General features: G+C 38.5%; 2 protein-coding genes and 1 long non-coding RNA gene across 6 annotated transcripts in view; 2 read left to right on the plus strand and 1 right to left on the minus strand.

Annotated features, from left to right (window-relative positions):
• The window catches only part of LOC120738048 (inhibitory synaptic factor 2A), a 30,031-nt gene extending 27,241 nt beyond the window's left edge, over positions 1-2,790 (minus strand). Inside the window, exon 1 of the mRNA XM_040039081.1 lies at positions 2,330-2,790. The gene's annotated coding sequence lies outside the window, so the exon portion shown is untranslated. The remainder of the gene's footprint in view (positions 1-2,329) is intronic.
• The window catches only part of dock1 (dedicator of cytokinesis 1), a 191,077-nt gene that overhangs the window by 114,184 nt on the left and 49,083 nt on the right, over positions 1-27,810 (plus strand). For all 4 annotated transcript variants that reach the window (XM_040039076.1, XM_040039077.1, XM_040039078.1 and 1 more), the window contains 2 exons: positions 13,224-13,325; positions 15,099-15,193. In XM_040039076.1, the coding sequence (XP_039895010.1) occupies positions 13,224-13,325; positions 15,099-15,193 (197 nt within the window). The remainder of the gene's footprint in view (positions 1-13,223; positions 13,326-15,098; positions 15,194-27,810) is intronic.
• Positions 15,200-22,930, plus strand: LOC120738050. The gene is made up of 2 exons (XR_005696891.1): positions 15,200-22,046; positions 22,114-22,930. It is a non-coding gene; the product is annotated as an uncharacterized LOC120738050 (long non-coding RNA).

Consider the following 27,810-nt stretch of genomic DNA (forward strand, 5'->3'; position numbering starts at 1 on the left):
ACAGTACAGTGTTATACTGGGAAACATTGATCCTGGCAGTGGATAGCACTTTGACACATACCACTCATGCAGACATCACCCATCATAGACTCAGCACATCCCCAGCTGCTGAGTGGGCCTTCAAACTGTAGAGTTTCCAATAACACTGAACATTTCCTACCCCAAGAGGTGCCCTTTTAAATCCCTGAGGAGGTGAAGCTGTAATTGGTAGAACAAGGGGCAGCTACACAATATTTAGTTGTTGGTTTTAAAGTTTTGTCTCATTTTTGCCTCAAAAAATCAAAAAACTCCTCTTCTCCTGCAGATGAATAGGAAAGCACATGTTTCACGCACACATACACTTGCAGCAACACTTAGGTGAGATCAGGTGTGAAGTGCCTCCTTCTGTATTCATGTGACGTACAAAGTCAGCCACACATATCTACACACGGTCCCATCTTCAGCGACAGACACACACAGTTCACCCAAACTGCATTACGTTGCTGTGGTCCTCCCAGTGAAAATACTCATTCTTAATGAATAATCCTATTAGCACATGAAAGGTAACATCTGGCTTGTTCCAAAAGCAGTCATTCTTTTATAGGAGAGTCATTTGTTTTCTGGATGAATGAGTACCCCTCCCAGTGAGCGGGGTGATGGGAGGTGAATGCACACTTCACCACTCGTTTGGAAACGCGTGTACTTTTTGCAGGCCACCTCTAATGTTTTTTGTTTTGTGTTTTTTCCCCTCCCTTGCCATTTCTCCCTTTCTGTGTGCACACGTAAAAGCTTTAACTTTGTTCCAGCTTTAAATCTCCAGGAACCTCCCTGCATTTGCACTGATAGGACATAGGTGATGGCCTGAGCGTACTCCTGTCTCGTGTGTTTACGTGTGGCAGTTGTCCCTCTTCCTTTTTCTCTGTAGTATTAGAAGGTGAAGTGTTGCTTGATGTCGCGGACTCCTAGAAATAAAGACTAGCTTTGAAGCGTTTGGCCATCACATCCATTACTCCTAGACTGTCATCCCCCAGGTCTCATAAAGACATCAAGTGTCAAGGTTAAAGTAAGACAGCCAGTTAAAGTAATCATATTTTTTTGCTTTTTTTGGACTCTCACCTTTATATGAAATTACAGGGTAGGAATAATGGAATTATAAAAGCAAAGAGAAATTCAATATCCTCTCCTGCCTTATTCTGCTATTCCTTACAGACAGTCTCTTTCCCCCTCGCTCTATATCTCTTTCTCTTTCTCCATCCATCTTTATCTGTTTCCCTCTGTCTTCTTCTTAGTGTCTGCTGAAAGTGAAATAGAGCATACAGGAGATTGTATCAGAGCGCTGATGTGAGCTGTGGTTAAAGGGGAGACAGAGAGCGATAGCAAGAGGTTTGTAGGGATGAGTGGGACTGACATGCGTTTTGTGTGGCAACTGAAGGACAGTTGAGATGTGAGGGCTCTTGGCAGCCCTTGTTCCCTCTCACCCCCTAAACACCGGCAACCCAGTGCCAGCATCTTATCACCCCACACACACAAATGCACCAATAATCTTTAAGGAGATGGTGACTTCACCAACTCCATTAATCTAGATTAGTGTCCATTGGAGGTCCTTCATCAGATGCAGCCAGCTGTGTGATGCCCAGCTTTCACTACGTGTTTCTCTGTGCTGCATGCTCCCTGCTTTTAAAACACTGCTGCAGCCAAACGTGGGAAAGCAGCTTAATGCAATAATTCACAAATTCTTAATTTGAACATCGATATCGGCGTGTTTTATGTAACTCAGCTCACTTAGCTGAGAGGAAATGCAGCATCATGCAATTCCTCATACGCAAGCACTGTTTTAGCTTTGTATGCCGCTTCAGTCAGGTAAAATGTGGACCAAAATCCTCTTGGAAATGAAAAACTGACCTTCGAGATCTGATAAATGTCAGCAAGCATTGGCATTTAGTCCACCCCCTCCCCTCCCTCCAGACGCAAAATTAACCAATAGTTCAAATATTTTCATGTGTAAAGTTTTCCGAAGTGAGTAAATTGTCTGTTAAAGTCAGCACCAGCACATTCCATAAGCGCTCCCTGAATTTTCCCTTCACCCGAGCAGAGGCATCTGAGTGTAAAATCCATCTGAGATTTACCTCCTTTCATCTGTCACCCAGATTTGATATTTGATCATCTGACTAAAGAGAACATTTTGACTGAAAATATTCCTTATGGCTTATCCAGGGCTCAGTTCCTCTGAGCAAGCAGATTTCTTGGATTTCCCACTCCATAGGTTATATGAGCAGACTTCCCCCCCCTTTCAGATGCAGACTAAGAGGTGAAATGGAGGAGAGGACAAGAGCAGAGAAGAGCAACTTACCTCAGACTGTGAATTACTGACGTAAAGGATGTGATAGCCTAGATCCCTGGTTGTGCCCATGCATGCCTGTTTCCTCAGTAGATCAGAAGCGAGCTGGAAGAGGAGGCTATGCCATGGCAGAAGTTAAAGAGGACAGTCAGGCAGTGGCACGCAGGTGGAGCAGGGGCAGCAGTAGTTGGGAGTAGTTGTTGCACATCGGCGTCTATGATCCAGTAGCGTGAGCCTCCTCTAAGCCCGAGACAGAGTCAACACTCCCCCTCTTTTTTTCTCTCCCTTCTCTCCACCCGGTCTCTTTTCGTCTTCTTCCCTTTCTCCACACGGTGTCGGCAGGGGCTTTCACTCACTCACACATGCATGCATGCACACACTCACACACGAGCAGGCACACACATACTGTGGCTGAACTCCGGACGGCTCAGCGACGGAGCCCACGCAGGCTGAATATCCCCATCGTGCCGCCGCAGTTCTGCTCTCTGGCTTTCTCCTCTTTTCTGTTTGTCTGCCTCTGAGCCTGTGTGTGTGTGTATGAGTGTGTGTGTGTGTGTGTGTGTGAGTGAGAGAGTGAGAGACAATGAGAGAGAGAGAGAGAGAGATTAAGTGAAAGGGGGAGGGAACATGAGAGCGAAAAAGAGAGATGGAGAGTGCAAAGGGAGGAAGGGAGGTTGCAGTGGAGAAAGTAGAGCTTTAGTTTTGGCTACATCTATCAGGTTCGTGCACCATCCATTTATCTTATAATCTTATAAAGCAGTTATATCAGTGACATCACAAAACCATATGCACATCTTTACCTCATATCCTTGAAGCCTTGCTTTGTTTGTCAGGAGCAGAAATAAATTCCAACTTTGAATGGATTTGTTGAGGGCCACTTTACCTCACACACAGACCGATGTTTTTGAGATTTGTCATTCTTCACACCTGTGTTTTTGATTCTTTTGAGTTTCTTGGCATCCGTGTGTTGATGCTTGTCATGTGTTACCCTTGAGAGTTTTCTTGCAAGTCCATTCACCTTCTGTCATCTCAATTTGTCTGAGTCCCTACAGCTTTTTGCTTTGTGTGAGGGGAAAATTTCATTTGCTTTCCCTCCATCCCAACTGCCTATTACAGAGCTTCTATTGCCTGTTCCCGTTTCAGGTATTTATCCATCTGTCACAGGAAAATACCAGTTTTCATAAGGGAATATGCAGCTTTATTTAGGCTTAATTGGATCTGCGGTGCATTTTGTATTATTTAGTTACCATAATGGGGAAGGAGGGAAATAATACACTCGGTGAAACCCTGATCATGTAAAAGTGTAGCCGTGTATGCTTGGTCGGATGTTTTTGGAGCCATAGCTCATCCTTATTCACTGACAGGGAAAACCCAACTTCTGCTTTAAGCCTCAGGTACCATGGTAATGAGCTGCAGCTCTCCAGACAGCAGCTGCTGTGAAGTAAGTGTGCGTGTGTTTGTGTGTGTGCACACCTATGTGTGAGCATTTATATAAATATATATATTACATGTACCAAAAGCAAATAAAGGGCACACATCTTTCCTTACCAAACAGGGTAAAGAGTCACTTCTTTCTCCGTTCATGCAACTGTGAAGTCAACATTTGTTACTGAGGCCTAGAAATCAATGACTAGGAGAAAATGTAAAAATATGACATGAAATTTAAACAGTTGTAAAACGTTTTGAAATAATAACATTGATTTGTAAGAACGCTTCAATAAATGCATCCATCATTTTTCTTAATAAATGGATGTATTATGAATAAGAAATACATTTAAAACATTCCAAACTGATTGAATGAATCCATTTGTAACAATCTTTTTCTAGGCTGGAAATTATAATTATAATTTAGTCAACTTCATTTAGTAAAAGCAAGTTTATATAAAGCTATTCTGTTTTGTTTTTTTATCACACTGTTTTTCATGTACTGGATCACATTTAACGATTTTTATTCGATCATGGAAATACTTCCTGTGTCACCGTTAAATGTCTTTTATCCTTCACAACAGGAACACAGTTCAGTTTCAGCCTAATGAGCCAAGTGGACAGCTGAGTCATTTGTGGCAGAACAGGCCCAAAGATTTTTATAGAATAAAAAGGGGAGATGTGTATGACGGTTATATTCAGTTCACATTTACATTCATCAGACTTCCTTCCCGTTGTTTATCGCCGACTTACGGCATCACAGCTCTCGCCGCAAAGTCCTTTATGACACACAAAAGAAAGTTTTGCTATTCTTTTTCCCCCCGTTGCCTCATCTCACTTTTCTGCAACGTCACATAAAACACCCCTGCCTCCCGACTGACTGCACCTTCCAGGTGCTGAACGCTGCTCTCACAGCACGGTTTTATGAGTCTGGGTTCTTGTTTTGGAATGACAGTAACGCATCTGCTTCACAGCCTTGTTACTGCTCAGCCAAGCAGCGAAAACCTGCAAGTTTAACACAAAGAGAGCTGCATTATGTTTGTAAAGATTTGACCTTGGAACATCTCAGTTCTTGGAAAGTGTTTTAGATTTGAACCCAGGGTAATGGCATTTGTTTAATGGGTAGAACTCCTCTGGGAGATGATGTCTACTGTTAGTAGGAACAGAATAGGCTTTGCCATTTTCTTTTATTGGAATCTGCTCTGCGATCTGCTTGTGTAAGCAAACTGTTTCTCAGATGGATAAACTGGTGGCAAAGGAGAAGTCGCTGGAGTGACTCTCCTCTCGTATTGATTTCATTACCTCAAAGCTAAATCCTCAGGGGCCTCCTGTTTGATGTCCTTGTCCTTACATGCACACTATAGACAGGACTGTGGTCAATGGAAAATCCAGACCTAGTTTTTTTGCTTAGCCTGTAAATAGATTTATAGATTGTGTGATTTGTAATTTTGCTGTGATTGTCTACTGTTGCAGTAAAATCTACTCTTTGCTTTCATTAGATAGAGTTCTGTTTTCCTTTTAATATTTCTTTGGATTTGGACGCTGATATCTCTAGAATTTGGCTACCAAATAACTGTACCTTTTAATAACATCACATGATGTCATTAAAGGTACATTGTATAAAATCTCACCACTAGATGTCAGCAGATTGCAGTTTGCAGTCAACTTTCTTACCCTTCCTCAAGTCCTAGCTACGGTGGCTGCATTAGTACAAACGTGTTTCGGTCATCCAAGAAAGATCATTGATACTAAAATTTAGACTTTACACCGTAACGGCCGTGTGTTTCTACTACTGTGATTTTTAGGAAACTCAAGCCTAACACCAGCTGTTAAACTGAGACTCATCACTCATCCAAGTGCTACATCCAGATGAAAGGAATCAATCTTTTGCGATTTACTTACCTGAATGATTGAGCATGCATCAGCAATTACATAAATGTTACAAAACTAACTTAGAAGTTGTGCATATGTGGCTGGTCTCTAGCAACATACATAAAACTCGATTAGGCGGAACGACGATGTCCATCTCGGCCACTGTACTCAAGATGATGGGACATGGCAACATGGCAGCTTCTGCAAACCGATGCCCTCTTCTGTGTACTTTTAATGGTTTGATTCTAAATTTATGAGTATGTATTGGTTTGTTGGAAGACATAAGCACAAACCAATTTATGTATACGGTACTCTTTTTTTTTTCTCTATTCAAAAACCTCAGAGAACAACTTAACTTTACCTTGTGAGAAGAGACAAAGTGATGAAAAAACCAAATGTTAGCATAGATTGGAAGGAGCAGTGAAATGCAATGAACTATCACCGTACTTGAATATATTTACATAAATTGTGGATTTTTGCTTTAACATTTTAATGTAAATTTGCCTCACCTTGTGGTCATACCTTTGTCCAGAGAGGTCACTGATTCGATAGGGCCGGATATCTTACTGTCACTACTCTCAATGATTTTTCTCAGGTCAAATTGCTCTCACACTAATTGCCAAACATTTTGTTAGCATTACCTTGTGGAACAATTGTTTGATTCGGTTCTTTTCCTTTCATTGTAATCCTTATTTACTAAATTTGATCAAGTCTTTTGACAGAAGACCTTACCTGTTCTTAAACTACACATTACCATATAGCATACTGCATACTAATTTAGATTAGTAGTCACCTCTAAACCCTATATACAGTTTTACACATTGATTATTTCGATCATTTCATCCTTAATAACATTTGATTTTTAAACAAAGTGTCAGGGCATCTGTGGTGTGTTTCGAACAGACTGTGCGTTGTGAGCTTTAAAGCTTCTTCCAGAAATCTGTCTGATTTTCTGTCTCTGCCTCAGGCTCACTGACCACCAACAGCTAATTGAAATCGTGGACTGTCTTCAACCACATTTTTTTTAAAAGCTGGTTTTAATCTTTAATAGCAAACAGTTTGGGGTCTCATGGCATCAAAACATGGCAACACATTATTGACCTTCGCTATCCCACTCGTGCTCTAGTTCATCTCCGAATCTGTCACACTGACCAGGCAATGGTCGGTAAGATCTCATTCCTTTTCGGTGGATGATGTGTGTTTGGCAGTAGAGACGGGGCTTTCTTGTCAAAGAAAGTCACCTTCATTCAGTGGGGTTCCCTATATAAATTAAGTTGTCTGTTCAAGGAAGTGTATTGCTTTGATGTGAAAGTGCTTCCTCAAGCTTGTCTTAGCCGAATCCCATCTGAATGAATGAATTAACGGGTCACTTTCATGGCTGGCTGCCCAGGTTTTCTGCACATATTATCTACTGTCAAGTGTTTATCTGGACATCACCAAGCACCAAACCCACTGCTGCTGCTGCTGCTGCAAAAAAACCCCAAATGAAGTGTGAATGGCTTCAGCTGGCTCTCCAACTTGTTTCCATTGGCTGACCCTCCTGCCTGCCACCTTGTTGGCCTGATGTCGGAGCCAAGCGGGTTAGCTGAATTGTGTAGCGGTGGCCAAGTACATTGTATGTGTCAGCTCTGCCTGCGTTTGACAGGACCAGTGTGAAAAGTGCTGTTGTCTTTGGTCCTTTGTTCTTTTTCGATTCCATTTATGTATATTTAGTTTCAAGAACATGAATAATATATGTTTGTGATGAAGGAATCCATGACCTATAATCATAATATGAGTATAATAACAGAAACTTTTAATTGGACATTTTAAATATAGTTGACGCAAAGCTAATTTCTGGATTTCTCTATCTTTTTGCATTCCTTCTGACCTGTTTTTCTCTTGTCAGGAACTACTGATGCCAGTCATCTTTTAATTTGAATTCTCCTCACAAAATCACCTCATTGGAAATGTTTGAATCTCATCTGCAGCAACCCTTAATGCTTTCTCTGAGCGAGGAGGCAAATTGGGGAGAATTTAAACTGGAATCTTTTTTGTGTGTCGTTGGTTGCGTTGCACTTTCCTTACAACCTCCGTGACTTAGCAGCCCAAATCACTTCTGCTTGCACAGGTGTTGTTCTTATAAGATTAAATGGCATGGTGCCCATGCGAGGTTTCCTTTGTGCTGTTGTAATTTCCATCATAATGAGCCAGTAAAATCATATTGCATCAAGCTTGGATCTAATGGAGAGGAGGAGGGAGTAATTTGGATCCCTGTTGGTCATCAACCCCTCGTTCTCATCTTTTTTTTTCCCTCTGCTATTGTGTCAGTTTTTCCTCGTTCAGAGACGCGTTGAAGCTCTTGGTACGACTCTATATACCGCTGTGCCATTTCCCCACTGGCTTAATTAAAGGCTTAAAACAATGCTCTGTTAATAGGGCAGCCCTTCAGAGCAAACATCAATTTTTGCTCCTCTGCTGTCAGGCGCTAAAGTGAGATGAATTATCAGGGAGATGCAAGCTAGAGAGCAACGTATGATGGATCAGGCACTGCCCTCTAATCACCGCTTTTTCATTTCCTCTAAGAATCTGTTTCATTTGCCCATAAGACAGATATGGAGGCAGGGTTTGGGAAATCTCCAGCTCCTAGACTCAGTGATAGATATCACCTGTAAACTTTTTGTTGACTGTTGTTCAGACTGAGAAATTGTTTCAGTAGATAAATGAATTGAGATTGACGGCTCAGTTGGCGGCCATTAAATGACTGTTTCCATAAGCGTCATGAACAATTTGGTCTTGTCTTTCTGCTGCTTCATCATCTCCTGCAGTAGCTCAGTGAAGAGGCTAAAAGTTATGGTTCCTTTCAGTTTGAGGCCATGAGATTAATATTTCCTTTTATAGATTTAAAAAAAAAAAATGCCGTGCTAGCATGCACAATGTTATACTGGAGAGATTGATCAGTAATGACGGTGCTCTATTATCAGCACCCAGCTCACTTAATGAGCTATCATTATGTTAAATTACATAAGAAAGATGGTTAACTTATAATTGGGTAGTATTTTAATTGGATGGGCTGCTTGTCTTTTAGATACTTTTGAGATATGTCGTCCTTTTGATCCGAGCGCTCTGTGATACCATTTGCGTTCTGGCTTTGGTTGTCTATAATTTGTTCCTGATCATTTGACTGTAACGCAAACTATCCATCTCATTACTGTTTAAAAAATCAACAGCCAGAAAAAAAATGTTATTTAGATATAATACAAAGTGCAGATCACTATAAATTCTTTCATCTGTTATCTTAGCTTCAAACAGGCTTTGGATTGTGAGATTTGTTTTGCAAAAACCAGCTGATGTACAAACCTTTGACATTAACTTGTGTTGTGTTATGAATTTACTTTTGCTCTACTGTTACTTCTTATACTTTTACATTCTCTTCACCAGAAATAGCAAATGCCAAACTGTTGTTTTTACATTTTTCATCCTGGTAATAGTTTTTTTTTTCTGGCCTACACTGCTTCAAAGAGCTTTCAGCATAATTCGTGATTTCAAATCCTTTTGATTTCAATTTTCATTAATATACAGAGTGTCATTTTACCCAGAATATTTATCATAAAATAACTCCTTTTTATAAAGTGTTTAGTTCAAATATTTTCAGCCTTCGAGTTTGAATACAAACCCCACAAAACATGCCGGACGTGTCACATAATTAAAGTGACCCTGTAACTAAAATGCAAAAAGATATATTTCATCATTTCTAAACCTTTCAGTTTCTTTTCTCTTAGTTCTTGTTATTTTTTTGTGGTTATTGTTCTTCGTTTCGTTAGGCAAGCAGCCCAGTGAGATGCATTTTCTATCACTTCCTCCTCTGCAACTGGTCTGTTTGGTGCTCCTCAGTGTGTCACATACCTTCTCCCCTCTATAACAAAATCAGAAAAGATCGACCCACTTCTTACCAGTGAGGGACACTTTTTTTTCTCTTTTCTTTTCTGAACCTTTCTTCTCTAACGCTGCTTTATTCGACTTACTTCCATTCTTTTTCTCCCCCTATATGAAATAAAAGAGTTGTCATGGTAACATTACTGGATTCATCCCAGTGATAAAAGTGAAGAGTTTGGTTGGTTGGCCTCTAGAGACCTCCTGGTTCCCTCCAAACACACATCTCCATTGCTCGCATTACGCCTTAACAGCTGGTGTGACTCATGTTTCTGCCTCGCATCTAGATCTTAATTGCTGCACAGAGGGCCGCCTGTATTTCTTTTGCTGGGAGGGCCTCTCCCTGTGTACCACGGCAATTTGGAAATATGGTTGCAAGATTCCTCACCTGTATTTAATTTTCCATCAGGATTTGCCAGCTGATCCTAGTGCCTCCAGCAGAAATTGTATTTGTTTGGAAGCTTAAGATCCATTCATGAGCAACAAATTACAAGAATAAAATCAATAGTAACATTGGCAGATATATGGCTGCGCTGTTGGCGGTCTTGATTGAATGTTGGTAGTGAGCTTTGGGGGGGCTTATGCTACAGTATGCAGCCTCGCAGCCTTATGGCAGTTCCCACAATGAGGCTTGCAGCATGTACAAAGTTTGCTGAAGGCTCTTTATCTTGGAGATTCATTCACAGTTGAACATAAGAAAAAGAACAAATGTGGGATATCCTCCAGCTCATCCAACCATTTGAGTCTGTATGGGCTAGGGTGTTGCTGGAGCATGCATCAGTGACTGCTGGCTGCTTTGAAGCTCCTGTGACATTTATTAGCAAACTCTAATAAACAGTGTTGGGTTCGTTAGTCAAAAAAACAAAAAAACATTCAAGTCATCATTTTTTGGAGTAATACATTACTTCTTTGGAAGTAAAAACACTACTTTTTAGATTACTTTTGTTTTTCTCCACAGCATCATTCAATATCTGTTGCCAGGTAATTACCAGTTAATTTATGCATGTAGAGGAGGCTGACGTGTTTTGTTTTAAATGACTGCTTCTTTGTAATTTGAACTGCACCAGCATTTTATAAGGATTTTGTCATCAATAAATGATTGGGTGGTCTCCCATAGCTATAGATAGCTCATGTAACCTTTGCACTACATATACATATATGTATATTTTATATTGCATGTTTTCCCCATATTTTGTTCCCTTTCATATATTTATATGGAGTAGTTACAGTCTTTTTATACTCAAGGAAAAAATTCACTTCAATTTAATAAAGTCTAACCTTTTTCCACTGCAGCTGGCAACACTACCCTTATTTTGTTCTGCAGCTTCAGTGAGCATTGTGTAGTAACACATGAAGCAGCCTTTCACCTTGCTCCAGGTTCTGTTTAAGGTGGTGCTGCAGCTGACAGCAGGTCTCCAACAAGAACAAGTGCAACTGTAATACATATGAAGTACTTACGTAAGCATTAGGTAGTGTGGTTTTTTTTTTCTTTTTTCTTTTTTGCACACTGTCCTTTTAATTTTGTCCCATATATCTTAACCTTTTGGTCACTGAATTTTCAAACAGTAGTGCATTACAGATGCATATAATGTGTAATTACAATAAAATGTCTTTTTGTAATGGGTTGTGCTTTTGTCAATACCCCACATCTCCACCACTTCCCATAACCCAGACAAATATAACAGACACAAATGAACAAAACCACAACTTCCTTTCTGGAGGTAAAAAAAGGCCAGTATCATCTATAACTCAGTATGTGGGAATACCCATCCATGTATCTACTCCCGAATACGATTGAGCAACAGAAACATTTTTTCCTCAGTTAGTAGCATACAAAGATAGAAACGGGCAAGAGAACCACTTCTTAGGCACTTCATACACTTTGTAGACTTTGTATGTACACTTGTCTCTTTGGTACTTTCTAATCAGTCTTAGTCTGAATGTGCTCTTCAGTGCTGAAGAACTGAGACTAACTGAAACTTACATGCCCTCACAGATGAAGGAGTCTGGTCCTCTGTGTGTCAGAGAAATATTTCCATTTTAATATAACATGGTTTCTGTGAAGCGTTACAGAGAGGAGAAGTGAAACCGTCAACAGCATTGCATAGCATTAAGGGAAGGCGAAGTAAACATGATGTTTGCATTTGAGGATTATTTTGGTGCCTTTGCATTATTATCTTAATGTTGTTAGCTATTATATGCATGATAAATGTAAATGCAGTACAATATATTATATGGATATTAAGGCAAACAATAACCATAAAATCCAAGTAAAGAGGGGAAAAAAAAAATCAGAATTGGTAAGACAGGTCAGGTGAGGTAAGAACAGGAGTTTGTGTGTGTGCGAGCATCCCTTCTGCTCAGCTGTGTTTTGTGCTTTGGTAGGTCAGGCCTAATTAAAGCTCAAGGAGAAGTTTTCTAGCAAAGCCTTGTGAGGATTAACTACCATGAAGCAGCAATGTTATATCAGTTGCTTTAGAGCTGCTCAACCATTCCTCGCTTCACTGAGGTAGTCAAATTAAAATCCCAATCAGGAGTTTGTTCACGTGATGATAGATTATGGAAACATGGTGATTTCACTGCTGGTTAAGGTCTTTGCGTGTCTCGTGCAGCTTGCTTTACTGCCAGTTAGATAAGTGTCAAACAGGAAGACCTTACTCTTGGCCTTATTTTGAATTGTTCTTGAAATATGTTTCGTGCAAGATTTTGCCTTTAAATAAAGATATGCACGAAAAAAGGGTGCACTATAAGTCGTCTCATTTAGCCAGCATTCTACTTATTTTTGCAGACTTTAGAGATAAAGAGTCACTCTTCCTGCTTGTGTATCTTAATGCTTATCAGACCTTATATTCATTAAGCTGGGTGTGCTTTCATGCTTTCTTTTCAGAGTAATTTTAATTACCTTCTCTTTTCATTTTTGATTAGCTGGTTGAGGTAAAACTGTGGGAACAGTAAATCATTACAGTATGCTTTTATTCTTCAAAAGTATTTAAGCAAATTCTGTAACTTTTTCTTTAGATTTCCTTTTAATTAGCCCCAAATCTTTTGTTAGATAACAACAAACATCTTCTCTTTGCCATTAGTGTCTTACTGGTTTTCTTTTGTTCTTGTATTGGTCTCTTGGTAGCTGATTATTCTTATCCTTTGTACAAATCTCTTGAGTAATCCATCTTTTTATGTGAATTTCTTGTGCAGTCTGTCAGCTGTAAACAGTACGAACTCTAGCCGTTCATGTCCATGCCTTTCCAGTCGTCTTCCACTTGTTTTTTTTTCAGTGTGTATCTGGCTTTGTCTATTCACATCAAAGGAATGACACTTGACTGGCAGCAGCAACCTCTTTTCACCTAGTCTTGCACACATTGCCATCCACTTATCTCTTCTCTGCAGCACATATACACTGTACTAACCAGAGGCAGGATAATGCTCTGCAAATGAATGACGGCACTTTGGGGACCTCATGGGTATTATAATCAGTGGAGACAAAGAGCTGACGAGCGGAGGGCAGCAGGTTAATGAGATCACCCATGAGGTGAGGGTGCCTACCTTTTTAAACCTGGGAGGCCAAGCCTGCTTCAGTACTCTGATCCAATCCAGTCAGCTAGTCAGTGGCCATCAAAATCAAAGACAGACTCTTTCTGTCCCGATCCTTCAATTTAAACTTGATTGTGTATTGAATGCACTACTTTCTCTTCTCCAGGGAAGCTTCGTGGCCAGCATGACTGGCGTACTGAGGCAGATGGACGACTATCATTATGCTCATCTGATCAGCACCTTTGGCAAGATAAGGAGTGATGTGGTGGTAAGTACACTCTGTCAGTGTTTCTGTGTCTGCCGGATCTTCAGGCCACATTGTCATTTTATAACTTAAAATACTTGCCTGTGCTTCAGAATGATTTTGCTCTGTCTTATCTAGAAATCAAAAGTCAGATTAGAGCTTTTATAGAGGAAAAAAATACAATTTCTTTTGCAATAAAGTATGAAATTGAATTTTTTTTAGTCCTTGCACTTGGGCCGATACATGTATTGCACTTCCTCTTGGTGATAGTAGCTCCTGAGGGAAAATGATCACTTGTTGCAACCAACAAGCTGTGGAGGAGGGATAAATCTCGCAGAGGTTATGGGTTTCAGCTCAGAATAATTCTGCCCTCAAAGCAGCCTTTCTCTCCTATCTCCTGCCAGATTAGCATTCAGTTACTCCACTCTGTTTGCTTTTGCTCTTTGGAGATTTTTTTTCATCGTATGAACACGAATCTGAGTCAGGCGAAGCTTTATAAAACGCACACTGACATATACGTTGGCATTGCTTGTAATTTGAAAAATCACTTTTATTTTGTACTTGTGTGACTGAGTTGGCATGCACTGACATCCCATTCTCTCTTAAAAGCACTATTTATTTTAATTGCATGTTTTGTTTTTTGTTTTTTTATTGAGGCTTAAATGTAATATTTTCAGTGGATTTTAGAAGAAAATCCAGTTTGGGACTCCTTATCCAGTTCCCATAGCGGGGTAAGGAATCACTGTAATGAACGTGAATCTTTCTGCAGGTTTGTGGTACCTGAAGATGGTTCGGCTATGGGTCACTTATAGATCCTGATGCTGGCTGTAGCCCAGATGAGGATATCTTTTTGTTGTGTGGCGTCACTGAACATAACAATTGTAATCACAATTAATTTGGTAAGACTCATAAAAAGGGACATCGGCACCAGATGGCAATAGTAAACATGCACAGCTGTGTAGCGCTGGTTATTCCTTCCTGAGAAGAAAGCTGTAACCTGAAACAAAAAAAAGAATTTGCTGATGGTGCAAGTTAATAGGCTTATCAATATCACTGGCCCACCAATAAAGCACAGTGAAGCTAAACGTAATTACAGCCGTGTATTCCATTACATCAATGGGTTTATTTGATGTATTTTTAAGGCTTGTACAACTATTTCAGCCCATGTTCTTTCTGCTGCAACCCTGGTGATGTTAAACTGTCATGCAAACAATAATTTTTAAAAAACAAAGAAACTATATAAAGCAGTAGTAGGAATTGCTTTTAAATTGATATTAACAGGCAGTACATAAAATAAGCAACAAATGAAGTTACGTAAACCCTAGAGACGGATGTGTGTGGAAGAAGATGAGCAGTTTGTGAAATACTTAAGCCTGTCTACACGTCTAAATGCATTGAGTTTCTCCCATGTGATTGGCTTATATTTGGTGAATCCAATAATCTTAGTGGTGAGTGCGTGATGCCTTTTAATTGTGACTTTGTAACCCTTAAAACATGTAAAGTTAGGGAGTGCAGACAGAGTAGATATGACTAATGCTATGTTTTAAATGGTAATGGTCATTGTTACCCAGATATCTGATGAATATTAGTTGTGTAATATTAACAAAATACTGGATTATTAGTTTTGTGTGCTACCTGCAAAAGAGAAATACACGAGTCACCTTGACCTTTAAAACGAATCTAAAACCCGTTTCTGCCTGAAAACCACGGACGACAAACCGTTCATTTCAGATTACTCTTATCTTGGAAGTAGGAAGAATAGCAGTTCTCATTTTGAAAACTTTCTCTCTTTTACAGGATTTCCTAATGGAAACATTTATCATGTTCAAAGATCTCATTGGAAAAAATGTCTACCCCTCTGACTGGATCATAATGAACATGATGCAAAATAAGTAAGTACGACACTGCTGGAAATGCACACGCAAACACAAACCATAAACTATACTGCTTTCAACTCGCTTCACTACGGTTGCTAAGGAACAGCAGTCGGAAGCGGGTATGAATATTTTCAAATGTTTTTCTCTTCATGCAAATATCGGCACAAGGCCTCAGCAGTGTAGCAATCAGATGAGCAGTCAGCGCAGCCGCAAACAATCGCATGAATTATAGATGCTCTGGTATACGCTGCTAATCTCCAAACTTAGTCTCAGAATCTCTCTGCTTTTTTTGTGCTGTTCTGCAGCAGGCTTCTGGGTTATTGATGCAAACCTTTTTTAAATGCAATTTTAAAAATTTAAAGCAAAGTTAGATGCTTTGCAGTTTAGTCAGTAGTGGGGTTTTTCTGTAGTTTTCAGTTAAGTTTAGAGTTCTTTGTATATTTTGGGGGATTTCTTAGTGATTTTTTTTAAACAAGGAAAGTCAGCATAGCCAACTGTTAGGTTTTTCTTTTTTAATTTATATAAAATATTCACTTTTAAAAAAACAAGACATCAGAATGAGTTGCTGAGCTCTATTATACAGTGATACCAAAACAGCTGCCAGATGAAATGCTTGAATCTTTTTTCTTTTTCTTTTTTTTTGACAAAGAAAATTCTCCCTTCTCCACCATCATTCATGTATTATCATGATCGCTGGTTAAATTCTACATTCAAATTCCCCATGGACAGATTACTCTGCTAAATTTAGCATTATAATACTGTCTGAGTCCCAACTGACAGGGGAAACAAAAAGACAAGAAACAAAAGGCGTAGTTAGAGAGATGATAGCCAATGCAGATGTGCCAAAATCTGCCGTTCTCCTCGGATGGCTTCTTGATGCTGGCTTGAAAAGTAAGCTGATCCCTGTAGAGCCCCTTGGTGAAATCCTCACAGCAAAAATCAGCATGTTTACAGCCTGGTGCCTAAAGTGGGTTTGGACTCACTTTTTTCCACCAGGATAATGTTTTTGTAATTCATCTGCTAACTAGCTACCTGTTCTAGCTTCAGAAAACAACCTTTAAAATCTTACACACCACATGCACAAAACAGGCCACCTACACAATGCATGTAGCTTCCCTCTGCTTTTGTGCTGATATCAGTGGTAGAGGACGTTTTGGAGCTCTGTAGGACTTAGCAACCCACCTCTGTCATTTTATGTAATCTGAGGGACCAAAGATCAAGATCATCCAATACTGATTTTCAGTCTTGTCCCTTGTGTACAGAGATTTTTCCAGATTTCCTGGAATCATCTTATTATTAGTTTTATTTGTTGATGTTGAGATACTTCATGCCAGTGGTACATCATTAAACAGGAAACTGAAATTATTGCAAAATTTGTAGATGTAGTTTTTTGCAGATTGGTGAACCTCTGCCCATCTTCACTTCTGTTAAAATCTGCTTCTCCAAGATCTGCTTTTTATACCCAGTCATCTCCCTGACCTCTTGCCAATTAACCTAATTAGCTGAAAAATCTTCCTCCATCTGTTTCTTTTACTTTTCCAGCCTTTTGGTGGCTCCATCCCAATGTTTTTGAGATGTGTTGGTGTCATTAAACTCCAAATGAGCTCATATTTTTCATGAAATAGTAAAATGCCTCACTTTAAACATTCAACATGTTTTCTATCTTAAGTGATCATTGCATTCTGTTTATATTAACATATATTAACAGCATCCCAACTGTTTTAAGAATTGCGTTTGTACTTTCTTCCACAATGCCATCAAAAATACCAGTTTTTAAAAGCATTTAAGGTAATATGCATCTCACACAAACAGAATTGTATAGCAATGCTTCGAGCTTAATCCTTTTGGGCACCTTGAAAGTGGCCATTTATGGCAGGTGCAGAGCTCATAGCAGCAACCTCTAGTTTACTGTGAGCAGTTTTCACCCCCTGCCCAATCTTTCTAAAACCATTCCAACATCATTGCCAGCGAGGACATTTGACTAGAGATTGCATTGCTTTTCAATTTAGATTCTTGTGCTTTCATTAGTCCGTCGGATTGCTGCAAGCCAGATTCCTTTTGGAATTCAGAACAGACATTGTCTGCCACCTGAGTCACATTGCTGAAGTCTTTGGCATAGCTTCATGAGCGTGTTCCCCGGTATCCCGCAGATGTGAAAATCACATCTGTTCTGCTTTAACCTGAGCAAAAATACCAGGGAATAACTCAGTGCTGGACCCTACTGAGCCACACGCAAAGCACACCAGCAGTCGACGCCATGGTGTGTTGGTCTCACAAGCTTATTCACACACTCCATACCGATTGTGATCCTTTACTTTTCGGAGCAGCTTTGGGGGTGTGAGGAGCTTCACTGAGCAATTGAATCTAAGATCACACTTTGTAGCACGCGTTTGAATCTTTGATTCACACTCAGTCTCCTGCCTCAGCAGAATCTTACCCAACAAGCTTTTGCCTGTTAGCAAATAGCTGGAAAGAGATTAATTCTGAATACTAGTTTATATATTCAGCCACTTGCTGGAGTTAAATTGCTGTTCAGCTCAATGAAAAATAAGCTTGTCAATGTCTGGCTGATCTCACAGTCTTTATACTCGAGTCTGTTTGAATACTGCAGGTGTTAGCTTTGCCGCAAATTAGAAAAACTCTTTTATTTGTCGCCATCCTCCAGAATGTGTTTGATCAATGTTTTTTCCTGCTCCTCACAGTGAGAACTCAAGGTGACATAAGAGAGCTGTAAATGTTTTACATTAACAATCTAACAGAAAAGGGAGTATTTGGTATACCTCATGTGCCCTTCCTTTTTTGTTTTCTTTTTCTGAGTACAGGATTAAAGACAGACTAAATTCATAACATCCTCCACAAACTTTGAACCATATCTTTATCTCGATCTGTGTTCTGAAGTTACTTTGTGTTTTTTAACAAATAAACTTGGAGATTTCAGTCCTGGTGGATTAAAACTTTTGTTACTGGGGTTAATTATAGTTTAATAGTGCAGGTCAGACAGTTTAGGAAAACAAGCCACTATCATATTCATTCATAACTAGCCATTTTAAATCATTCTGCAAACTGTGATCTGAATTATGCTGCACACGGCATGAATCTGCCAACAATAGGGATACAACTGGTAGCTCACAGTTCTTCATCAGCTCACAGTGGCTAGTGGCTGCTGGGTCTTGTTCCATAAGCCCACTACCCCAGAGTATCTAAAACTTATCCACATTTGAAAGATGCAGAAAATTACCATTCATTGTTTGGATGACACCTTTTGATGAACAAAAAGAGACCATCTATGTTCACTGTAAGCAGAGGTAGTGGCTTATAGCACCAAGCCTTCGGAGCACTCATTTGATCCCTTTCTAGTTGTTTCCACCAACATTTACAACTTCATGTGACCTCAGTGACCATGGACTTACATTGACAGCTAAACCATAACCACCTGCTTTACTGGGGTTTTACACTTTGGCCCCGTGGACAGTAATGACCCATGGCTTTTTTTTTCCCACACTGTGGCTCATTTGATGACTTGCATGAGTAATAGTGGGTCAGCAACTCTAAGGAAAAACTTCCAAGAGGACAAGAGGGGTAGGGGTTAAATGGAATTTCTAAGAGAAGCCATTTTAAGCCAGAAGATCTCACAGAAAAACCTTTTTTTTTAAGTTAAAAACCCAAGAATCATTGTCAGATTGGTTTTGTTAACACAACAATAATTTGACGTTGCCTTTTATTTATCAGTCGACATGAAACAACTTTCCAGTTCAGCAGAACTCATTTATTTTATGTCCTTATAGCTGTCTGTTGGTCTCCACCAACCTCTCAACAAAGAAAGTCTTCCTCTTCAGCTTTATTCACTAGTTCATTTTTAACTCTGTCAGTCTGCTACTTTGGCAGGTTATGTGCAGTGGGTCTATTAGAACTTTTTGTCTGAAAAAGCTTCCTGCTGCTTCTGGGAATGATTAATGATAAAGGTGATATTAAAATATGCAGTGAATGTGTCATAACTTCAGAACAATTACCTTGTGATATTTGAGCTTTTTAGTCCTGAGGGCAACTGAAGATTATGGTGATATCTATCCATAGGTTCACCATGACTAAAATAAGGAATAAAGTGCTTTAATTTGCCATTCATATTAAAATCTTGGCAGTAGACCTTTAAAATAATTACTTTATCGCTGTTTTGTCAAGTGCTTGAAAATGTGTGCAAAACTCTCGAGCCACCCCTCATTTTTTGTTTTGTTTCTAAGGACCCTGACTTTCCTGTCATTAAGCAGTAGATCTCCTGGCTTTCTGAATGTCTTTTTCCAATTTTGTCTTTGGATGTTGGTGTGCAGTGTGTCCTTTAAAAAAAGTAAAGGAAGATGGACAACTCGATGGCAAAAGTGGCAAATCCGAAAAAACTATCTACAGCAGAAAATAAAGGAGGTCATACCAAACATTAACTTTTAAGTTCTTTATAAATAGAAAGAAATTAGGTGGCTCAAGACTTTTATACAATATATACCGCTGGTTCCTGAGCAGTTTGCACATGCCGCATTCAGCATGTGGCTCACCAGCACCAGCAGACAGCTCTTTCTTCTCCACACATCGTGATAGCACCACTAATGAGATGAGAATCACGTCCAGAACAATGTGCACTGGCAATGTTTTTTTTCAGCTGTAAGACACAGCACTTGAACAGCTGTGAATGTTGAAGCAACCAGAAGACTTGATTGAGAACAGATTGAGTAAAAATTGTTGATCAGCTGTAATTACCGCAAAAAAAACCCTCTCTAAACACTCTAAACTCTCTAATTACTGCAACAACAAAAACATATTTAACAAATTGGGTGATATATTTTTCAGAGCCATAGCTAAATCAATTGATATATATCTATCTATATATCATATATATATACACATATATATACATTTTAAAGGGCATTGTATATAGATAAAACCAAACTGTCTTCTGTATTTTTGCAACACACAATTGAATATATGATATACCCTTCATGTCTCAGAGGCCTACTTCCATCATATTTTAATGCTGTGATTTGAATTAACATTAGATGGACTTCTCAAAAGTTAATTCCACAAAATAAGACCAACGATTTGTGGCGTTGTGTTAATTGTGACTAAGAATAGTACTTTGAGATGAATGGGTTTTTTGAGAAGCTTGCAAGGCAGATGAAAAGATGAAAGCCTCAACAAGTTAAAGAAGCAGCTCCTTAACTCTAACCTACTCCATCACACAGACTCATTAGGATCGGGTTTCTGGAGCTGGATGGTTGCCATTTGGAGTTGACTAATGACTAAAGACTAATCCTAGTCCTTGAGGGCAGGTCTATGGGAAGAAGGATGAAGGGCTTTAAAAAGACTGAAACTGATGTTGTTGTCGCCTTTGTCCCCATGTATAAATCAGCACTCACCAAATAAAATAACAGTTCTTGTGGTTTTGAGGGTATCTGATTTGAAATCTTCTTGTTGTAAAGACAGTTTTATTTAACGAATGCTATTTGAAAACCTCTGAATTGATTGTGGTCTAGTTGCAGAGAAATTTTAGGGTTCTTTTAAAACATCCCTTAGTCAGTTTCAGCAGTTGTTGAAATTTTTGTTAGCCTTGAAATAAGGATGCTGTTTCTGTCTTTAAAGACAAAGCTCACACCTGGCACTGTCTTTATTTTTCCAATTGACTAAACTGTGCAAAAGTCTTGAGCCATCCCTTGTTTCTTTACATTTTGCTTTCACAGAGCCAGACTTTCTTGAAAATGTTTAAGTGGTCTTGAGCACAGTAATCTCTTTATAATCTTCACTGTTTTGGTCATTTTAGTTAATAGTATGATGCAATTTCAAAGGAGATTTATTACAAAGTAAAAGCAGTTGGTGAATAAATCTTCCAGTGTATGTCGTTACATAGATGTTTTATACCAGACCTTCCAAACACCCTGTCCACACTCTTTTTCACAGCATTAGTGTTGTCAGCTGAAAAGAAAGGTCTGACCTTTCCATAGCTTTCAAACCATGCCGCTTTGTTAAATCTGTGGAAGTTACGCAGTCACTCTCCGATGTTTGGTTTTTGTCTGCTTCCTCATTTGCAGTTTAGAATTAATGACATCTACAATCTGTTGCGGTGTCATTACATATGGTTTCATGATATAGCGTTGCCTGATGTACTGCATAATGTTATACTGCTCTATGCGTTAAAAACTGTAAGGTGATCTTACATCTTCATATACACTCAAGGATTTACTATTTACATGTCAGGCACACCACTCTCACACATCAGTCAGAGTACACTATTTGAAGTTTGTGTTGATGTCTGGCACTTTGTGTGTATCTGCTCGATTATCAGCCTTTGCCCAGGCCAGTTTTTGCCCATGGATTGCAGTATACCGGAGTGAAAGCCAGTTAGCCTTTGAATAGTGCCCCCTAAAGAGTGATAACACCCACTGTTATTTCTCTCATTCTGATTTTATCTAAGTCATTATCAAAACCCAGCAGGGCATCTTTTTGTGTAGGAAAACAGTCCATCAGCTACTATACTGGAGCCCTAAGTAGGAATACTTCTACTTAGGAAGGAAATGTACAAGAACTACAATGTGGAAATACTCCATTAGAAATCACAACTATTAATTTAGTTATTATTAATGCTGTCAGCCTTAATCTTGTTAAAATGAAGTTTACACCATAACCGCATTAACACAGCAAATCTCCATTAGCGAGTTATCGCAGATCGCCCCGTGCGTGGGGCTACATGGCGTCAACGCGTTAGCGTTGTTAGCTCAGCTCGTTAGTGCAGTTAGCTCGTTAACACATTAGTGCAGTTAGCTCGTTAATGTGTTAGCACGGTTAGCTCGTTAACGCGTTAGCACGGTTAGCTCGTTAACGCGTTAGTGTGGTTAGCTTGTTAGCGCGGTTAGCTTGTTAGTGCAGTTAGCTCGTTAATGCGTTAGCGCGGTTAGCTCGTTAGCTCGTTAGCGCGGTTAGCTCGTTAACGCGTTAGCGCCGCGGATCGCCACTCACGGGGCGATCCGCTATAACTCGCTAACGGAGATTTGTCGTGTTAATGTGGTTATGGCGTAAACTTAATTTTAACGAGATTAATGCTGAAAGCACTAGTTATTATATTTGAAAATAATATAATAATAGTTCTGCTATATTGATCAAAAGGTATTCCCATCCTATTTAGAGTGCACATGGGCTTTAAATAGAAATTAAAGTTTGTACAGTGCATTCCTTTTTCACATCAGGTTTGTAGATGACTGGGACTTATTACTATTTACTTTTATTGTCAGACAAGAAAAATTACTTTTTCTCTGTTGTGTATAATGTAAGTATTGCTTAGTACTCTATGGCAGATGCTTCACTGGAGACATTGTGAATATGTTGCACCTCATCTATGTCTGTCCTCTCAGAACATAACTGACATGTTTGTAGTACACCCGACGACTGCGCCTTTCGCACAATTACTTCTGTCTTTAGATCAACAATATGTCAAACTTAATAGCCTCATTTAATGATGTGTATTTATTTTGGCATTCAAACGAGCACTGTTGCACACTGCACTCAGCATCAATTAAAAGCGTACCCATAGCATGAATGCCCATCTGCTAACATGCCCAGGCCCTATGTCATCTTTAAAACACTGATACGCTTATGGAACATATATTTCAGATCAGTCAGTATTTTATACTGAGTGAAACATTGTGGCCTGAGAAGCATTTAAGGTTTCATCTAATTTTCTTTATCTATATAGGCATATCAGTAGTTTTTAAACCATAAAATAAGCCAAAATGTTGAAAAAGTTTTCTTTTTAAAATCCATTATAATTGTTTCATGACTCATTTGAGAAATTTAACTGTGCCTCATTATCTCATCATTGCTCAACATGAACTTTGCCAACACTGCCTGACCCCAGTTCACAAAGTTTCTGTGCTCACCAGTGTCTGGAGTTCTGTTGAATCCTGCTTGTATTACCTCATTAGTAATCTTCTCACCTCCTTGCAAAATTTTCCCCCGGATGAAAGGCAGCGCATGCTGTCGTTGTTACATCTCAGGTCTCTGTGTTTATAGGCTGCTGCATGGTTGATTGCTACAACACTAACATCATACTGCCTGGTGCTGCAGAGTCAAAGGGACTGCAGCTTTTTATCACATTATTTGCATAACAGACAGGCCCTCACTGGCCTGCGAGTTCATCCAGACAGATCTTTAAACACTGAGTTTTTTAATCTGATAGCACCATGAGGGCCATATTTCAGTTTGTCACACTAAACTAAAGCTGCTTTCACACATAAACTGCACCCCTGAACTTTTCTCAACAGTAACCTGGCAGCGCTGTATGTGAGAACACAAATATCTCCCTCCATCAGATCAAACATTTACTTAGTCTGTACTCTGTACCAGTTTCTTAATACAGTCCTTGTGACATATGTATGAATAGCACATGCACATGCTGTCAATTCAAAGCACAGTGCTTTTCATTCATAAATAAATGAATAAAATAAAGTTATAAGAGGCTTTTATTTTTTCCTGGAGGTCAGAGGATTATTTCAGTTCAGCTCACAGACACTGTGCTTTCTAATTTCTTTAAAGGAAAGGAACAGTTCCCCAGGCTTCAATAATGACATCTCTCAGGTCGTGTGTCAGTTCTTCCTGTTTTTTAAGGACATGACTTTCAGATACTGTTTGACTAATGTAGGTAGTATTTTAGGCCTGCCACTTCTTCTTTTGCCTTTCACTTGTCCAATTGCCTCACAATTTTTAAGGCTTAATAAGTAAACAACAAGCAAAACAAAAAAATCCTTCTCCACTCCTGAAGAAAGAAATGTCTAAAGATACAGCAGGTGGTTCATCTTTTGAGTCTGCTCGAATGATTCATAGGTCAATGTCAAGTGGATTCACAAAAATAAATAAATTTTAAAAATCGTTGTATTTAGACCACTTTAGAAATCCCAATAAAGAATGGCTTTTAAAATATAAAGAAATGAGGGCTGGGTCAAGGCTTTTACTTACTTCTGTAATATTTCTAATTCTCATTTGATTAGCTGTTGATTGTTAGAACTTGAAATTATGACAAATTTTATAACATTTTCAGGCGATTACAAGTCACTACTTCAGATTTGTGAATCCAGATTTTGAGTTTTATATTTGATGCATTGATATTTTTTTTAATGCTGACACCATTATCCTTGTAGTTTTAAGAGTTTCTTAGAGAAGTGGTTTAAACATTCAAATGGAGTGGCGAAGTTTTTCCCTCATTCTGAATGTAAGTTCTAACACATGATAGCGATACTTTGACTCACCCCAGTGATATTTCTGAGTCATTAAAGCTTTCCTGGGGTGAGCTGTTTGGTTTCTGACAGCCTATTGGAAAGGACATAAATTTTAACCAGAGTCAGCTGCACTTTGCATTAGAGGAGAAGTTGTCACACAGAAGAGAAAATTGGGTTAAAATATAATGACAGTTAAATAGATCTGATATTATATCAGGTATGTGAAATAAAGGTAATCTAATTTAATTAATTGGACAGATAATGAAGGTTTTTGACCTTGCATTATCTCAGAGCACAGGCAGATAGGCCGTCTATTCAGCAAACCTATGCAAATAGCTCATGATCATTATCGGCGATGCTCTTTGAACTCAATTACCAAGCATGATCTGCTGATAAATTCTCATTAGCACTTAAGCTAGGTGTCTATGCTGCAGATCATCTGACAGAGTTCAAGTCATTGTATCACAGCTGCAGGAACTTACCTGATTGTTATTTTTTTAAAGGCAACAATGGCATAAAAAGCAAATCCTCTGTTTTGCTGAAATGTACAGCACATCCATCATTCAGCAGTAATGGGGGTATTTTTCTGACGCTGACAGTTTGATGGACCATATTTATTATAATGATACGGTATGTGTACTGTATCAAAATGACTGTGTAGGAGGTGCTGTGTTGCCCTTGCGCTGCCTAATTAAAAAGTTAGTGATGTTTTTGTCTTCCTAAGCAGAAGTTAAGGAGGTCTTGTGTTTTTTGGTTTTTTTTGTGTTTGTTTGTTTTTTGTTCTTTTGCCGATGATTAGAGGTACCCTGATTTTCCCTACTGAGCCTAACATGAAAAAAATGGGAAAAAAAGCAAAAGGACCAGCTGTTTTATAGGAATTACAAAGTTGTAGCAGTATTCCAAGAAAAGTATAAGTTCTTAGCCAAGTAAACACACAAGTCACTGATTAGTAGTAGTGTATATGCAAATCACCATTGTTTGTATTGTATTTGTAATGAAGTTATAAAGGACTGGTTTGTCACCGTCTGTCTTCATTTTGTTTTCTCTCTGTTGCTTAATGACTGACCATTACTGTTTTTTAAATCGGCCAAAGCTCTTCTACAAGAATTTGGCTTTTTTTCTTTTTTAGATTAAGAAAAAAAAGCTGTGGCACAACAGACCAACAGATGGTATAATTTACACTTAATGGTACTATGCAGACACTCATGATTCACACTCCGATTGCTGTGTCGGTACAAAGGATATTCCCTGAAATCAATATGGCAATTAATTATAGACTGTACAGAAATTACTCATTTTTATGAATAATAATTCTTTTTTTTTCTTCTTTTTTTTTTTTGATTCATATTCTGTTCTGTTCATTCTAATTTCGTTGTTTTCATTCAAATTCTTTTGTTTTCATTCAAATTCTGTTGTTTTGATTCACATTCCGTCGTTTTCATTCTAATTCCGTTGTTTTCATTCAAACTCTGTTCTGTACATTCTAATTCTGTTGTTTTCATTCAAACTCTGTTCTGTACATTCTAATTCCATTGTTTTCATTCAAACTCTGTTCTGTACATTCTAATTCTGTTGTTTTCATTCAAACTCTGTTCTGTACATTCTAATTCCATTGTTTTCATTCAAACTCTGTTCTGTACATTCTAATTCCGTTGTTTTGATTCAAACTCTGTTCTGTACATTCTAATTCCGTTGTTTTCATTCAAACTCTGTTCTGTACATTCTAATTCTGTTGTTTTCATTCAAAATCCTTTGTTTTCATTGTAATTCTGTTGTTTGTTTTTAAATTCCATTGTTTTCATTCTAATTCTGTTGTTTTCATTCAAATTCCATTGTTTCGATTCAAATTCTGTTCTGTTCATTCCAATTCCGTTGTTTTCATTCAAACTCTGTTCTGTACATTCTAATTCCGTTTTTTCATTCAAACTCTGTTCAGAATGTACAGAACAGAGTTTGAATGAAAACAACAGAATTAGAATGAAAACAATGGAATTTAAAAACAAACAACAGAATTAGAATGTACAGAACAGAGTTTGAATGAAAACAACGGAATTAGAATGTACAGAACAGAGTTTGAATGAAAACAACGGAATTAGAATGTACAGAACAGAGTTTGAATGAAAACAACAGAATTAGAATGTACAGAACAGAGTTTGAATGAAAACAACGGAATTAGAATGTACAGAACAGAGTTTGAATGAAAACAACGGAATTAGAATGTACAGAACAGAGTTTGAATGAAAACAACGGAATTAGAATGTACAGAACAGAATTTGAATGAAAACAACGGAATTAGAATGTACAGAACAGAGTTTGAATGAAAACAACGGAATTAGAATGTACAGAACAGAGTTTGAATGAAAACAACAGAATTAGAATGTACAGAACAGTTTGAATGAAAACAACAGAATTAGAATGTACAGAACAGAGTTTGAATGAAAACAACGGAATTAGAATGTACAGAACAGAGTTTGAATGAAAACAACGGAATTAGAATGTACAGAACAGAATTTGAATGAAAACAACGGAATTAGAATGTACAGAACAGAGTTTGAATGAAAACAACGGAATTTGAATGAAAACAACAGAATTAGAATGTACAGAACAGAATTTGAATCAAAACAATGGAATTTGAATCAAAACAACAGAATTAGAATGTACAGAACAGAGTTTGAATGAATAATAATTCTTCACTGACTAACTGAAATACAGACAGAGATGAGATTTTATTACTCTATCACATTTCCTTTTAAGGACCATTATTTTATTATAGTTGGATATTTCATATCTTTAATGTCACTATATATATTAAATACACACACAGACACACACTTAATACTAAAGAAAATAGGCCTAAATTCCTTTAATCTTCTTTGAAATGGTCTTAGTCAGGAGTGTCTTAGTCAGAACCCACTGTGAGGGAGAGTATATTCTATTTTCATCCACCTCATTAGGTTTTTCACTTTAATTAATGGCAGGATGTGCTCACAGAGGAACTGTCCTGTCTGTTCGTTAAAGCCAATTATATGTCTGTGCAGAGGCAGACTGGTGGCTTCAAATAGGTTTTTAGATAGTGGAGTCTACAATATTGTGCGAACTTGTTTGTGGGAAGCAGTTCATGTTAGCATACGTTAGTACGATTTAATCACGTTTCAAGCCCAAGAAACTTCATATTCCCTGGATCATCATGCAGGTGTAGTGGAAACATGAAGGTAAGCTTTGATCAGAAAGGGAGATCAAAAAGGAGTGGTTGGGCACAGCTGCATTTTTGCATGCCGAGCCATATTTTGCTGAAAACTATGAAGATCCCGGATATTCGTATTTTATTTTGTCGTTTGACCCAGCGTTTACAACTGCTTGCTACATCACTCATGTTTACAAAGC

This window comes from Simochromis diagramma, unplaced genomic scaffold (assembly GCF_900408965.1).
Source record: "Simochromis diagramma unplaced genomic scaffold, fSimDia1.1 OVJJ01000402.1, whole genome shotgun sequence".
NCBI lineage: Eukaryota > Metazoa > Chordata > Actinopteri > Cichliformes > Cichlidae > Simochromis > Simochromis diagramma.